A 16,247-nucleotide genomic window follows, 5' to 3' on the forward strand; every position below is an offset into this window, starting at 1 on the left:
CAGCATTATTCACAATAGCCAAGACTTGGAAGCAACCTAGGTGTCTATCAAGGGACAAATGGATAAAGATGTGGTATATATACACAGTGGAATACTACTCAGCCATAAAAAAAGATGAAATCTTGCCACTTGCGACAACATGGATGGACCTTGAGGGTATTATGCTAAGCGAAATAAGTTAGAGAGGGAAAGTTAAATACCATATGATCTCACTCATAAGTAGATGATAAAAACAATGACAATCAAACACAGAGAGATAGAGATTGGATTAGTGGTTACCAGAAGGGAAGGGGGTTGGGTGGAGGATGAAAGGGGTGATTAGGCACATGTGTATGGTCATGGATAGTAATTAGGCTTTAGGTGGTGAATATGATATAATCTACACTGAAATCAAAATATAATGACGTACACCTGAAAAAAACAAAAATAAGAACTTGAGCAGGGACTAGCCCCTATGATTCCCAAGCCAAGCAAGCAAGGAAACAGAGACTCTAGTGGAAGAAAAGGTCAATGTTCCCACCAACTGTCCTCTTCTGCACGGCTGGAGGATTTGGGCCTAGGGTTAGGGAACAGACCTCCTCAAGGGCTAATGAACCAGCTCCCAATAGGAGGAAGGCAACAGTTATCTCCCCTATGGCCTCTGATCTAATTCAATACCCTCATCTATTCTCTGTCCCTCAACTAGTGAGCTGGCTCAGCGATAAGATGAACCAGAGATTTGGGAGGTTTCCCTAGAATAGACAGACTAATAAATCATTCTCTGAAAACTTACCATGTGCCAGGTAGTTTAAAAACATTTAAACTACTACATCCTTCGAATAACAACCCTTCCAATAATCCATCAAGGAAGGTACTTTTTTATCCTCTTTTCACAGATGGGGAAATTGTGAAGAAGAGAGTTAAATGACCTGTGCCAGGGTGCCAGGGCACCAGGCCAGAGAAGAGGGAAGCCAGAATTCACAATCATCTGATTCTAAACTCATCTCTCTCCATTCCACTGTACTGCCTCCTATGTAAACTTCACACTGGATCCGCCTATAACTTACAGAGAGCAAATCAAAGATGCACACCAAGGTCTTTCTTTCTGGAAGGTATGGTTCTAAACTTGTACAGCTTAGCAATAGCACAGGCTACAAAACCAGAAAGGTTGTCCTCATCCTACTACAAACATGCTCACAGTAAGAAAGGCTGGAGAACTCTTTACCTGCTCAGAAAGCTTCCTCACTTCCTCTACGATGGAGGCAACAGGACGACTCCTCTCTCGGCCACGTGTGAAGGGAACAATGCAGTAGCTGCACATGTTGTCACAGCCTCGCATGATAGACCTTAAGAGGAAAGCACGGGAACTTAGCAACAGGAGCAGGATGTCCTGGTCCAACCCAAGGAGCAGGTCACAGCTCCCTTGGTGTTATCCTTTGGCTCTGAATTCTCTTGGCAACATGCTCACCCTCGACCAATCTGAGATCTAAGAAGCACTAAGGCAGACACTTTTTATCTTTAAAATCTAGCATCTAATCGCAGGATACAAGCCAAACTGTAATTAGTGGATACAGTGATTACCCTGAGGCACCACTCTGGTGAGGGAATGGGGTGTAGACATACCTCACCTGGACTTTCTACTGTTTATATGTATAAATGGTTTGAACTTTTTATATGCAGACCAGAAAAAAATAAATATTATAAAGTATGTATAAAGAGCTGAGACCTTGGATTTAAAACACAGGGTTCTACATTCCTCACTCATTCTTGATCTAAATGCCAGGTTAAATCACTTCCTTTCATTTGCATCCTGTATATGAAAGCCTCAATTTATCTTAAGGAAATAATTCTGGATAGATATGTATCAAAGGTATTCACTGAAGAATTGTTAAATAAACGTCAGCTGTTTTTTTATTAAACATTTCCAACAACAGAGTATCAGACAGCCATAAAAATGACAGAGGTTGTCAAACTTCTTCTGTAAAAATTCAGATAGTATGAGCCGGCCCAGTGGCCAAGTGGTTAAGTTAGTGCACTCCGCTTCAGTGGCCCAGGGTTTTGCCGGTTTGGATCCTGGGTGCAGACATGGCACTGCTCATCAGGCCATGCTGAGGCGGCATCCCACGTGCCACAACTAGAGGGACCCACAACTAAAAATACACAACTAGGCACCGGGGGACTTTGGGGAGAAAAAAGAAAAATAAAGTCTTTAAAAAAAAAAATCAGGGGCCGGCCCAGTGGCTCAGCACTTAAGTGCGCACATTCCACTTGGGCGGCCTGGGGTTCGCCACTTCGGATCCCAGGTGAGGACATGGCACTGCTTGGCAAGGATGCTGTGGTAGGCATCCCACATAGAAAGCAGAGGAAGATGGGCGCAGATGTCAGCTCAGGGCCAGTATTCCTCAGCAAAAAGAGGAGGATTGGCAGCAGATGTTAGCTCAGGGCTAATGTTCCTCCAAAAAAAAATCAGATGGTAAATATTTTAGGCTTTGCAAACCATATAGCAGAGACTCAACCTAACAACTACTTAATTCTGCCACTACATTGGCGAAAGAAGACACAGACAATATGTAAAGATATGGGCATGGCTGTATTTCAATAAAACTCTACTTACAAAAACAGGTTGTAAGTCAATTTGCCAATCTCTGTTACAGAAAATTTAATGACATAAAAAATGTTCCCCATTTTAAATAAGAAAAGGCTATAAAAGCAAGTACACCACAAGCCAACTTTTATAAATAAACACATACACAAAGCATACACACATAAACACATAGGAAAGAACAGGAATGATATACACCAAAATAACAGTGTTTATCATTAGGTGGTAGGAATATAGGTAATTCTTACTTTCTTCTTTATGTTTTTCTATTTTTCCACATATTCTTCAACAAATATGAACTATTTCATCACCTGATCTTTATCTCTTTTTTTAACTTAAAAGATCAGGGTAGGGGGAAAAAAGATGTGAGGAAAGCCTCACATATGTTCTTCTGCTTTTTTTTTTAATCTCCCCAAATTCCCCCAGTACATAGTTATTTATTATAGTTGTGGGTCCCTCTAGTTGTGGCATGTGGGACACCGCCTCATCGTGGCCTGACGAGCAGTGCCATGTCCGCGCCCAGGATTCGAACCAGCGAAACCCTGGGCCGCCGAAGCAGAGCGCATGAACTTAACCACTCGGCCACAGGGCTGGCCCCCATATATTTTCTTAAAAAATAAGAATATAGAAAAAAATAAGAATAAAAAAATAAGAATATAGAAGGGAGGGTAGGAAAGACCTCATATTATGTATATGAATGTATATGCAAAGAATACTCCTGAAAGGATTACACAAGAAACTACTAACGTGGCTGCCTCTGAGAGGTGGCCTAGGAGACTGCGGATGACCAGTGTGAGGGAGCCTTACTATGTCATTTTTTGTCTTTGTACTATGTGCATGTATTAATTTTTTTAATGTAATGATATTAACATTATTTTAAAGGTGAGAAAGGAGAAGTTCATTCCCTGTCTCTCGGTAAGTGACTCACACAAAGGCAGAAGTAGCACTGGGGCTCGTCTGGACCGGCATGATGTCAGCATAGGTCTCATCCAGAGAGAGCAGCACATTAGCAGCTTGCTGGCCTGACTCAGCAACAGCCAGCAGTCGAGGAAGGTCCCGATAGGCGTCTGGACCAGCCAAAATATCCACTATTTTCTCCCTGTTGAGGATCTCCTCCTTCAACCTCTCAGCCATGCAGCCTGGGAGGAAAAAGAAATAAGCACCCGTTCCCAAATTCATCTGTCTCATGGCTTCTTCTCAGTATACATTATCTCCAGCTGGATCAGAGACCAGGACACAGAAAGTTCTCTAAGAGTTTAGCATCACTGCTCAAATCTGCCCGACGATTCCATAGCTCTGAAACTGCATCTTCCTACACAAGAAAACCACAGGAAAAATGGCCCTAGAGTAATTCAATTAAATGCCCAGGGAAAGTTCAACCACCACCCAAAAATCTTTCCAGACAGCAACCACCCTTTTTTTCAACTGAAAATTACTTGGTGCTACAAATAAAACTATTTTGTGTCAGGAACTTATTTTTAAAAATAAAACTCAATTGTAAATTGGTGCAGCCACTATGTAAAACAGTACGGAGTTTCCTCAAAAAATTAAAAATAGAAATACCACAGGATCCAGGTATTCCACTTCTGGGTATTTATCCAGAGAAAACAAAAACACTAATTTAAAAAGATATATGCACCCCTATGTTCACTGTAGCATTATTTACAATAGCCAAGATATGGAAGTAACCTAAGTGTCCATCGATAGATCAACAGATTAAGAAGATGTGATATATATATATAAATGGAATATTCCTCAGCCACAAAAAAAATGAAATCTTACAATTTGTGACAACACAGATGGACCTAGAGGGTATTATGCTGAGTGAAACGAATCAGAGAGAGAAAGCCACTGTATGATTTTACTTACGTGTGGAATCTAAAAAACAAAACAAACAAACAAAATAGAAAACCAACTTACAGACACAAAGAACAAACTGGTGGTCACCAGAGGGGAGTGGGGTGAAGGAAGTTAAGAGGTACAAACTTACAGTTATAAAATAAATAAGCCACAGGGAAATAGAGTACTGCATAGGGAATATACTCAATAACACTGTAATAACTTTACACGATAACAGATGGTTACCAGACTCGCCATGGTGACCATTTCATAAGGTATATAAATATTGAATCATTATGTTGAACACCTGGAACTCATATAATATGGGATGTCAACTATACTTCAATAAAAAAATAAATAAATAACTTATATACAACTGCACTTGTGCTCTTTATCCCTTTTCTTGCCCATAATACTTGTAAAACCCATACGAAATGAGTTAATCATCTATGCTGGTATCTTCCATATCCTAAAAAACCATCGTTATTAGTAAGGCTATTGAATTAAAAAGTCCATTTTATTATAATCACCCTTTGAAAACATTTGTTTAAGAAACATTCTTGGTTGTATACCCATGTTTATAGCAGCATCATTCACAATAGTCAAAAGGTGGAAGCGACCCAAGTGTCCGTCAACAGGTGTGGTATATACATACAATGGAAAATTATTCATCCTTAAAAAGGAAGGGAATTCTGCTACAATATGGATGAACCTTAAAGACATTATTCTAAGTGAAATAAGCCAGTCACAAAAAGATAAATATTGTATGATTCCACATATATGAGGTACCCAGAGTAGTGAAATTCATAGAGACAGAAAGCAGAATGGTGGTTGCCAGGAGCTGTGGTGAGGGTGGAATAGGGAGTTACTGTTTAATGGGTATGCTGTTTCAGTTTGGGAAGATGAAAAAGTTCTGGAGATGGATGGTGGTGATGGGTACACGACAACATGAATGTATTTAATGCCACTGAACTGTACATCTAAAAAGGGTTAAAATGGGAGGCTGGCCCCGTGGCCAAGTGGTTAAGTTCGTGCTCCGCTTCAGCCACCCAGGGTTTCGCTGGTTCGGATCCCGGGCGCGGACATGGCACTGCTCATCAGGCCATGCTGAGGCATCATCCCACATGCCACAACTAGAAGGACCCACAACTAAAAACGTACACAACTGTGTACTGGGGGAATTTGGGGAGAAAAAGCAGAAAAAAAAAAAAGATTGGCAACAGTTGTTAGCTCAGGTGCCAATCAAAAAAAAAATGGGTTTAAATAGTAAATTTTATGTTACATATATCTTACCACAATTTTTTAAAAAATTATTTTGAGGATTTCCGAAATTCCTAACAGATATATACTCAGGGGCTTCTATAATGAAGGAAGTGAAATGGGACCAAACGTTTCAGCTAACCCTCCCATCCTCCTGCATCACTTAGTCCATTAATCTGTGTAACAGCACATGCTCCAACCATGTGTTGATCCATCATCAAGAGGAATTAATTTAACTATTCCACAATTGAAACAGTCTGTTTTGAGGTTAAATAAATTAACTAAATTCTGGGACCAAGAGGGTACAATATATTATTTTTAAAATATGCTTCCCAGCTATCTAGATCAAAGCTGCAAAATACAACTTCCTAAGACGATGGAAATGTTCTTTATCTGTGCTGTTCAAAATAGTAGCCACTAGTCAAGTGTGGCTAAGCAGTCAATATGTGACTGGTGAGACTGAAGAAGTGAGTTTTTACTATTACTTCAGTTTAATTAAGCTTAAATAAGCACCTGTGGCTAGTGGCTACCACACTGGTCAGTGCAGATCCAGATCTTCACCGAGCATGCTTCAGGGGTCACGATGAAAGGGGCCTACATTGTAAATTCACGCTTCCCCTTCAGACCCCAAACTCTCTCCTACCTGTGACTCTGTGCCACAACAAGCCACATTAGACTCTAGGAAGGATAGACAACTTTCGGAGTACCTGCTACTTTAAGGCACTACAGAAAGCCCATTCATGAGCTTCATTTCATTTAATTCTACAGTCTCTGACATTAAGTACAAGAGTTGCAGGGGGTGTATAAGATTTCTTCATACACTGGGAATCCAGCCTCTAAGGGAAACCCTAGCATGTAAAGCTCCATGGAGCCCAAGTCTCAAAACTCACAAAATTGGCAAATTACCGGATACCTAGAATCCCAATCCTCAGAGGCACTCGGGAGCGAGGCCGCTTTGTCTTCAGGGCTCTGAGCTGATGTAAACGATTCCAGATGGTCTGTTCGGCCTTCTCCCTACAGAGATCAAAAGAGGTAGAGATAAACCTGAAAATAAACTGCAGAACAATCTAAAAAGTAGGTCAGTGGGAAGAAAATAAAAATAACCATCAATTCTTTAAATGAGTATCTACCTCTTAGGCTTAGGGAAGGCAGGCAGGGAGCCAATGGAAGCACCACTTGCTGTAATTTACCATTCCCAGAACGACGCCCTTCCTGCACATCTCCAAATCCTGACAAGCCTTCCTCAACCCTCCTCTGTTGGAGAGTTTATTCTCCATTTAACTACTCTATCACTTTAACTCTCCCGTTACCTCCACTTAGCAATCTCTCCTTTTTATTGACTTTTTTACCTAGTGCTTTCTGCCACGTGTTAAAGCTATTTATCCGTCTTAGTATCCGTCTTAGTTCCCACATGAGACTAAGCTCCTTAAAGCCAGGTTCCAGGGAAGGTTCATTTCTGAATCTCCCAAAGCACCTACTTCCGTGTCTTGCAGAAGAGACCCTCAGAACAAAAATGCTGGATTAATTCATCAAGAGTACAGCTAGCTGAGGAAACACTAACACTAACACGTCTATGCTTGTACATAGAAACAAAGTGAGAAACACGGCACGTTCACCTCTCACGATGCCACCCGTCTCTGTTCAGAAGAACTCTGTCCCCTCGCCACTGACTGCACCCTAGCCCTTACGATGGGCGCTACCTCAGAAGCATGCGACATTAGCTACAAGAAAATCCTTAGGAAAAGTTGGGTGATTCAGCACACTCTCCATTTCCTCCTCTATAAAATGTGTTTGATAAGAGCACCTAGGTCATAGGGTTGTTGTGAGAATTAAATCAGTGCATGTACAGTGCTCAGCACAGGACCTGACATACAGTACGTGCTCAGCAAATGTCAACCAGCTCTATCATTACTATCTCCATTGCTGTAAAATGGCAAATCCACTGGCTTAGCTCCATAGCAGGCCAGCCTGGCATTATTATATAAGATATACCCATTCCCTAGGTAAAGAACAAATTCCCACCTGATAGAACATGTGACAAGGAGGATCACATCAGCCTGAGTGGAAAGCAAGGAAAAAAACGAAAATTATGATCTTTGAAATGAACCTTGCAGAATCACTGCCCTCGGCCCCTTCTTTTTTGACTGTAGTAAAACACACGTAACATAAAATTTACTATTTTAACCATTTTTAAGTGTACAGTTCAGTAGCATTACGTACATCCACAGTGTTGTGCAACCATCACCACGATCAACCTCTGGAACTATTTCATCTTTCCCAACTAAAACTGCGTATCCATTAACCACTAACTCCCCATTCCCCTCCTCCTCGAAGCCCATATTTAACTTAGTTACTTGCCTGAAGGTGAACACCACCATAAAAGTTTCAAAAATCACTGGAACAAAAGTACATCTCAGTCCCATGCTAGACACTTTACCCAAGGAACTCACTCCCACCAGGCGGTACCCTGCTCCTGAAACTGCATCTAAGAACTGGCACAAATGCAGTTTCCCTGAGGGCCAGGAAATAAGGAGAAGCAGGAAACACATGTACCTCTTGGAGGTTATTGGTCCGCAGGTAGCCACTCTTCTGTAAGATGGACCAGGCTATCTCCGTGTCATTCACATTCATCTGGCAGCCATAGGTCTCCAGGTAGACTGCAATGAGAGGATGATTCCATGGTAGGCAGACAAAAAGAGACCACATGTCTCAAAAGGACTCCTTCCCAAATGCCCCAGAAACACCTAAGGTAACTGGTTATCCACTAAATCCCCTGCTGCCTCAATTCGAGGACACCATTAATTGCCAGATGTACCCTCAAATTAATGACAACCTTTCAGACAAAAGACATACAACATTATAAACACATACCAGTTATAAGCCATGTCATTTAAAATATGGGAAAAACATGCACCTAAGAATCAAGGAAATACGGTTAAAAAAACAATTAGAAAAGGGAGGACTAGTCAATAGCACTGATTACCCACCTGAGGGAAAAAGAAATTTAAATCCACATGTTACACTCCTTCTCAAAATGAGGTTCCCTAGCCTCTAGAGGTAGCAGCAGTGGGCAGAGGGTACATAAAGACACACAAAAAAAATGAGGCAACTTCCTACAGTAACTCCAAACATCTTCAATGAAAGCAAGCATGGCTATAATGACATAAAACACATTTGCACAAAGTTTCTTAATTTTTTTTAAAGATTTTATTTTTTCCTTTTTCTCTCCAAAGCCTCCCATACATAGTTGTGTATTATTAGTTGTGCGTCCTTCTAGTTGTGGCATGTGAGATGCCACCTCAGCATGGCTTGATGAGCGGTGCCATGTCCATGCCCAGGATCCAAACCGGCAAAACCCTGGGCCGCCAAAGTGGAGAGCGTGAACTTAACCACTAGGCCATGGGGCCGGCCCTGCACAAAGTTTTAAGAACACAAGTTCACTCTGGCAAGCCTCTCCGAACTAAATTCCTGTTATCAACCCCAGCCCCCACCTGCACACTTTAACCCACGGACCCAGATAAATTCCAAATGGAGTTAAAGTTGAATGACAAAGAATCACATGAAAACCACTAGAAGATAGCAGTATTTTTAAAAAAAAGAAAAGAAAGAGAGAAAACATCAGAATTTTTTTAAACCTTCCTTGGCTCACTTTCCTTGTCAAAAAAAGAAAATACCAGCACCAGCCCAGTGGCATAGTGGTTAAGTTCGCACACTCCGCTTCAGTGGCCCAGGGTTCGCCAGTTCAGATCCTGGGCATGGACCTGCGCACCGCTCATCAAGCCATGCTGTGCCAGCATCCCACACAGAAGAACTGGAGGGACTTACAACTAGGACACACAACTGTGTGCTGGGGCTTTGGGGAGGAGGAAAATAAAAAGAGGAAGATTGGCAACAGATGCTAGCTCAGGGCAATCTTCCTCACCAAAAAAAAAGAAAGAAAAACAACACCAACACTTATGTCAGAGAGGGATTGAGGGGGACAACAAATTATAAAGGACAGCAAAATACTTAGCAGAAGTCACAAGGTGTACATACTCCTTGATTTACTAATTCAACTCCTAGAGATTTATTCTGGAAAAAAAAATTAATAGAAGCAATATCTATCTATACAGGTATACGTGTGTGTGTGTGTGTGTGTGTGTGTGTGTGTATAAGACACTTATTATAGCGTTATTTATAACATAAAAATTTTTGAAACAACCTAATGTCTAACTATAGGGGAGAGGTTGGAAACATCATAGTACAACACAATGTTATATTTTATACCAAGTTTTTCTAAAATTTAATTACGAAGAGGATAGTATTTGGAAAAATATTAAATGAAAATAGCAAGTTACAAATAATTTGCACCAAATGATTGCAACCTAATTCTTTTGAGAATGATAAAAGGGAAATACTTTCTAGAAACAGGGCAAAGTGGGAGAGATCTGGTTGTCCCTTAATGTCTCTTCAAACTTTTTTTTTAAGGCATTTTAACTGATTGCATAACGTTTCTAAGAAAATCTCTGCCTAAGCATAAAGAGTGAATTTCTATAGCACCAATTGTGAAAGCTGCCTTATAACTTAAGACAATCTAAAAATTAGAACAGAGATCATAGGGTTTCCACAGGTAACCAAAGAGAGGACTCCCCAGGTCTTCTACCCTCAGTCACCTGGACCACCACCATAAGTTTCTTTCTGTTAATGTTACTTCATGCAGTTTGACAATCCCAGAATTTAGCAGCCTTCCCACACTGTTAACCCTCCAAAGCCAGGTCTGTAACGAAAGAACAGTTAAGAATCAGCCCATGGATGCTGGAAAGGAACAAAGCAGCAAGCCCAAAGAGAAGAAAAGTAAAACCAACCTTTTCTCTGCCTTCCTAAAAGCTGATCCACTGTGAGATATGGTGGTGGGTCCTCCACGTCTAGAGAAGACAGATTCTCTTGAGGAACTGAAGCATTTCTCAAAAAATGCTGAAAAGTCGGTCCAGTGGCCAGCCTGGAGCTGAAATCCTTTTGAACTCCATGCTCCTGCTGCCTCTCTGGACTGGGACATGTGGTGCTGGAGAGATTACAGGATGCCCTGCAGGTCCTGAGCAGCAGCCAGGACACAGAGGCCAAGGGCCGCCACCTCAGACACCTGTGTGCTCGGAGGACACGCCGTAAAGGATGCATGGCACTAAAACAGCCCAAAGTCTGCAAAAGAATGACAGACATTACCAACATTTACTGAACACTATGTACAAGGCACTGTTCTAAGCACTTCAAATGTATCAATACATATAATCCTCACAAAAACCCAAAAAGAAGATACTCTTAATAATATTATCCCTGTTTTACAGGTGAAAAAACTGAAGCAACTTGCCCGAGATCACACAAAGGAGTGCCAGAGATGAGATGCAAATTCAGGCAGTCTCTTTTCAAAACAAAGATGCGGTGGAGATGAGATGAGAAACCCTGACAAAATACCAAAGTAGCCTCTTGTGCCAGGAACAGTTATAAGAAGGTTTTTTTTCCTCTTTTTTTTTTTTTTGAGGAAGATTAGCCCTGAGCTAACTGCTGCCAATACTCCTCTTTTCGCTGAGGAAGACTGGCCCTGAGCTAACATCCGTGCCCATCTTCCTCTACTTTATATGTGGGATGCCTGCCACAGCATGGCTTGCCAAGCGGTGCCATGTCCGCACCCGGGATCCAAACCGAGGAATCACGGGCCGCCGAAGTGGAACGTACACACTTAACCGCTGCACCACCGAGCCGGCCCCTCCAAGGGCTGTTTAAGTGTATTAATTCATTAAATCTTCACAACATAGGCAACAGACACTATTATTACCCCCGTTCAGAGATGAGGAAATAGAGAGGCTGACCAATTTGCCTAAGCTCCCACAGCCAGTAAGCAGCCGAACCAGGATGCAAACAAATGTCTGTATTACTGCGAAGCCCATGCCCCTAGCCATCTTGCTACACTGCCTCCCGATACTGTGAAAACCACTTACCGTCTGAGGGCATCTTCCTTGGAGTTCCTTCAAAAGGAAAGTATCTAACATGGGACACTGTATGTCTGATCAGTGACTCCTTCTACCCTCCAAGAGTCTCAAATTACTGCCTTCAAACTCCCCACCCAGGCCCTCACACATGGCTGGGGGAATGGAAAATGGCACAACTTTTACAGTGGACAATTGGCCACTTTCCATCAAAGTTACAAACATAACAAACCCTTTGACCAAGCAGTTCCATTTCTAAGTATTTATCCTCTGGATATACTCTTACACGTGCAAAATGACCTACTTGTAAATGCGCACACTATCTCCAGAACCCATAAGAAACAGCGGTTGCCTCCCAGAAGGAACTCAAGTGACTCAAAGTACAAGACAGAGACACACTCTCCACCACACATTCATAATGGACCCCACATCTCTGGCCCGACTGCCTCACTCCAGGATACCAGACATCCTTGTAGTGACCTTCACTCACTTCTAAGCTTTTATACATGCTGTTCTCTCTAGCTGGTATCTTCTCTCTACTGACTTGGCCAACTCCTCTGCTACTTTCAGGTCTCTGCTTCCTCCTGGAAGCCTGTCCTGGTCACCATCCCCAAAGTCTAGGTTGGGGTCGTCCTCTTGGTTCCCAAAACCTCCTTCTCTCACAAGACTCACCACACTTTGCTGTTAATTACTACTTATACTTCTGCCATCCCTTATAAGCTGGGAGGTCCCTGAAAGCAGGGAACAAATCTCATTCTACATCCGCAGTGTCTCCCATTCTAGCAGGTGCCATACATGTAAAATGAGCCGATGTGGCCTGTTACCTCTCCAACCTGATCACCTGCTGTATATACCACCAGCACCTTAGGCAGGAGCAATGTTAACCTACTTTCAATGTCAGATAAGAGCAGACTTTTAATGTGAGCTTTAAAGTCACCCATTCTGCCACTTACTTGTTGTGTGACCCTGGGCAAGTCAAATTCCTGTCTCTGACTGCCAATTCCACATCCAAAACAAAAGGATAAAAGTAGTACATACCTCCGAGGGGTGCTGCGAGAGTTACAGAGGCTATTAAAAACCCAATGTGGCATACAGTAAGTTTTCAGTAACTTCACATTTGCCACCCACACCCCTTTTCACCGTGGTTATAGAGCATTGTGGTTAAGACCCTAGAGTCAGAGTCTGGCCCAACTGCTGCCTAGCCAGGTAACTGGGAGCTTCCATTTCTTCATGTGCAAAATGGGGAAAATACTGGTACCTATCTCCACGTCTGCTGCCAGGACCAAATGTGAAAACACAAATAAAGTGCTCGCATAGCACAACGTAGGGGCCTCAGTGGAGGCCCGGAAATTAATTGGTAGTCAGCACTAACTATGAGACAACAGTCTCATCTCAACATAAATAAACATAAACAATAAAGCATCCCAAACATTTCACGGCGTGGTCACCCTGCGTCCGGCGCGGTGCTAAGCGCTCCACCGGGATTACCGTATCCGATGCTCAGGGCACCCCCGCGAGGCAGGTTCTGCTATCACGCCCACTTCACAGGTGACGAAGCCAAGGCTCGGGAGGAAGAGGGGTGACCCGCCCAAGGTCACCAGCGAGTAGGCAGCGGGGTTGGGGGGCAGCCCCCGACTGTCTGACTCCAGGGTCCGCGCCGTAACCACCTCGCCGTCCTCCCCTTGAACGCCGCGCGCTTCCCGGTCCCCGCCGCCCCTGCTGCGCGAGCCTTGGGAACTGCACAGGCCGCCGCCACCGGCGCGCCGCTCACCTCCCGCAGCCCGAGGGCCCAACGTCCCGCCACAGAAGCTCCTCGGAGCCGGCCCGCAACCCCGCTCGGCCGTCCGCCGCTGCGCGCGCACACGCGACTTCCGTTCCGCCGCGACTTCGGTCCGGGATGTCCCAACGGAAGTGCCTCCTCTGAACGGTCCGGGCGCGTCTGGGTACCCGGGTTTGAAAAACCTGTCCCGCTGCGCTGAAGCACCGGGAGCGCCTAGCCGGCCTGGGGCAGGTGAGCGGTTGAAGTGTGGCGAGTGCGAGTTAAGTGAGCTCTAAATGTAAAACACACGCCTGATGTCGAAGACCAGAATGCACAACATCTCATCAATAATTTTTATATTGATTACATGTTGAAATAATATGTGGGATATATTGAGTTAAATACATATATTATTTAAATTAATTTCACCTATTTCTTTTCACTTTTTTAATGGGGGCACTGGGGAATTTTAAATTACATACGTGACTCTCATTCTATTTCAGTTGGACAGCGCTGCACTATAGGTTAAAGACCTCCTGAGTCATGGCTCCAACCTGGACCCCTCTGGAGTTACAGACCCATAGTTTAGCAGTTTAGTGGCACCTCTCCTTGGGTGTCTAATGACCACCTTTAAGTTAATACAGACCTCTTCGTTTCCACACACACATCCTCACCCAAAACCTGTCCCTGCCCGTCTGGCCCTTCTCAGTAAATGACCCAAGCATCCTCTCAGTTACACTAGGAGAAACAGAGGAGTCATTTATGTGTCCTCTCCCTCCATCTCCACACTCCGTCTGTCAGCAAGTCCTGTCAGCCCTAACTCCAAAATGTCTCTAATCTATCCACTTCCCACTCTCCTCTTCTTCCCCTGCTTCCACTCTAGCCCAGGCCACCATCATCTCATCAAAAACAACTACAGGTAGCCTACTGCCTGATCTCCTTGCTTCCACCCTTGCCCTTGTCTCCTACACACATTTCCCACACAGAGCCTAAGAGAGTTTGTTGGTTTGTTTTATTAACTCAGATCACATCACTCCTCTGCTGAAAACTCCCAGTGGCTTGCCATTGCCTTTGGAATAAAATCCAGGTTTCCTACAGTGTCCTAGGGCCTGCATGATCTGGCCTCCACTTACTTTTATTTCTCCAACCTACTTACTTACTTCTTACTACTTACTTCTCCTGACGTTCTCTCTAGTTGACTCCTCTTTGACTACATAATTTTATTTTGCTCCTTCAATACCCCAAGCTCATGTTTATCTCAGAGCCTCTGTACTTACTATTCTCTGTCTGGAATGCTCCTCCAAATTGTTTCATGGCTGACCCTTTTCTCATCCTTCATGTCTCAGCTTAAATATCAGCTCTTCAGAGAGGCCCTATCCGACCACTCCATATAAACTGCTCCCATCACCATCACATCATTTTCTTCACAATACTTGTCATGATCCAAAATGACAGCATTATTTGTTTTCTTGCCATTGCCTATTACCCAGCGTTTGAGCTCCCCGACAGCAGGGACACCTTCTGTCTTGTTCACTGCAATACCCCCAGGATCTAGCACAGAGTCTGACTCCTAGAAGAGCTTAATAAATACCCGTTGAATAAATTATCGCTTTATGTTTTAGTTTGCATTCCCCAGAAGCAGACCCTGAGACAAGGATTTGAGTGCAGGCAGGTGATCTCAGGAAACACTATAGTCAGGGAATGAAACAGGGAAGGGGAGACGGACAATAAAGAGTGTTTTAGCACAACCAGAAGGACCTAGAACTAGAATATACAACTATGTGCTGGGGGACTTTGGAGAGAAGAAGAAAAAAAAAGATTGGCAACAGATGTTAGCTCAGGTGCCAATCTTTAAAAAAAAAAAAAAAAGTGTTGTATCAAACCAGTTAGCATGGTGGGCATCTGGGTCTTAATTCTGTTGGGGAGCTCTGGGAGATGGTAAAGAACACATTCCTCAGAATTACTTCACCCAAGGGGAGAGGAAGCTAGGGTAGTCATGTACTACCAGTCACGGTGCAAGGATGCTCCTACGTGTGTTAATTCCTCTGTGCTTCTGCTCTGCCTGTGCAGGGAGGCCTGTGCTGTCAATAAGATGCAGACACTGGCCCAGCACTCTGAATTAGGCACTGACGGCCTCTGCTACAACTGACCTCTTTGATTCCTCATTAGAACTGAGGTCATTATTGGCCCATTTTACAGGCAAGAAAACTGAAAATACAAAAGGTAGTCAAGTGCCGAAATTCATACAACTAGTGCACGGCAGAACTGGGATCCACGCAAAGGCCAGTCTGATCCCAAAGCCCTGTTCTTACCACTGGTTGACTGATTCGAGGGCAGACTGGCTGGGTTCCCATCGCGGCTCTGCTGCTTGCTGTCTGATAGCCATGGTCAAGTTAGTCACCCCTGCTGACTCCCAGCTTCTTTGCCTGCAAAGCAGCTTCTGTGTAGAGAATACACTGCACTGGGGGTGGGAGGGTGGGTAGACACATCAGGAGAGCATCTAGGAGGCTGTGGCAGTCGTCCAGAAAGAGATCGTAGAGTCTTGGGGCAGTGATTCCGATTCCAAGAGTTTGAGACACACTGCAATACAGTTCACACTGTATCCTTAGACGACTGCTGGGTGCCAATTCAGTCAAAAGAATAAAGGCAAAAATGGGCCAAGAATTGTATTATGGGTCTTGGTTTTTATTGTGGTTCTCCAGATAACCTAGGATGTGGTCTGATCATTTGGAGGAATTAGCACCGTGAAAATACAAAATTTCAAAATTCCTGGAAAACCCTTGGACTCTAGAGACAAGTTCCTGGACACTCTGTGATCTACACTCCAACTGGAAAAATATTCAGGTTT

The 16,247-nt window shown here is 43.5% G+C and overlaps 1 protein-coding gene across 2 annotated transcripts in view; it reads right to left on the reverse strand.

Moving 5' to 3' along the window:
- The window catches only part of CDK5RAP1 (CDK5 regulatory subunit associated protein 1), a 53,632-nt gene extending 39,275 nt beyond the window's left edge, over window positions 1–14,357 (reverse strand). Inside the window, exons 1-7 of one of the 2 annotated variants that reach the window (XM_046680062.1) lie at window positions 13,412–14,357; window positions 10,525–10,855; window positions 8,234–8,337; window positions 7,703–7,737; window positions 6,594–6,694; window positions 3,510–3,720; window positions 1,205–1,325 (exon numbers count right to left, since the gene is read on the reverse strand). In XM_046680062.1, the coding sequence (XP_046536018.1) occupies window positions 1,205–1,325; window positions 3,510–3,720; window positions 6,594–6,694; window positions 7,703–7,737; window positions 8,234–8,337; window positions 10,525–10,834 (882 nt within the window). In that variant the 5' untranslated portion in view covers window positions 10,835–10,855; window positions 13,412–14,357. The remainder of the gene's footprint in view (window positions 1–1,204; window positions 1,326–3,509; window positions 3,721–6,593; window positions 6,695–7,702; window positions 7,738–8,233; window positions 8,338–10,524; window positions 10,856–13,411) is intronic. The other variant, XM_046680061.1, reaches the window with a different exon arrangement.
- Window positions 14,358–16,247: the final 1,890 nt, after the last annotated feature.

Source organism: Equus quagga, chromosome 12, assembly GCF_021613505.1.
Source record: "Equus quagga isolate Etosha38 chromosome 12, UCLA_HA_Equagga_1.0, whole genome shotgun sequence".
NCBI lineage: Eukaryota > Metazoa > Chordata > Mammalia > Perissodactyla > Equidae > Equus > Equus quagga.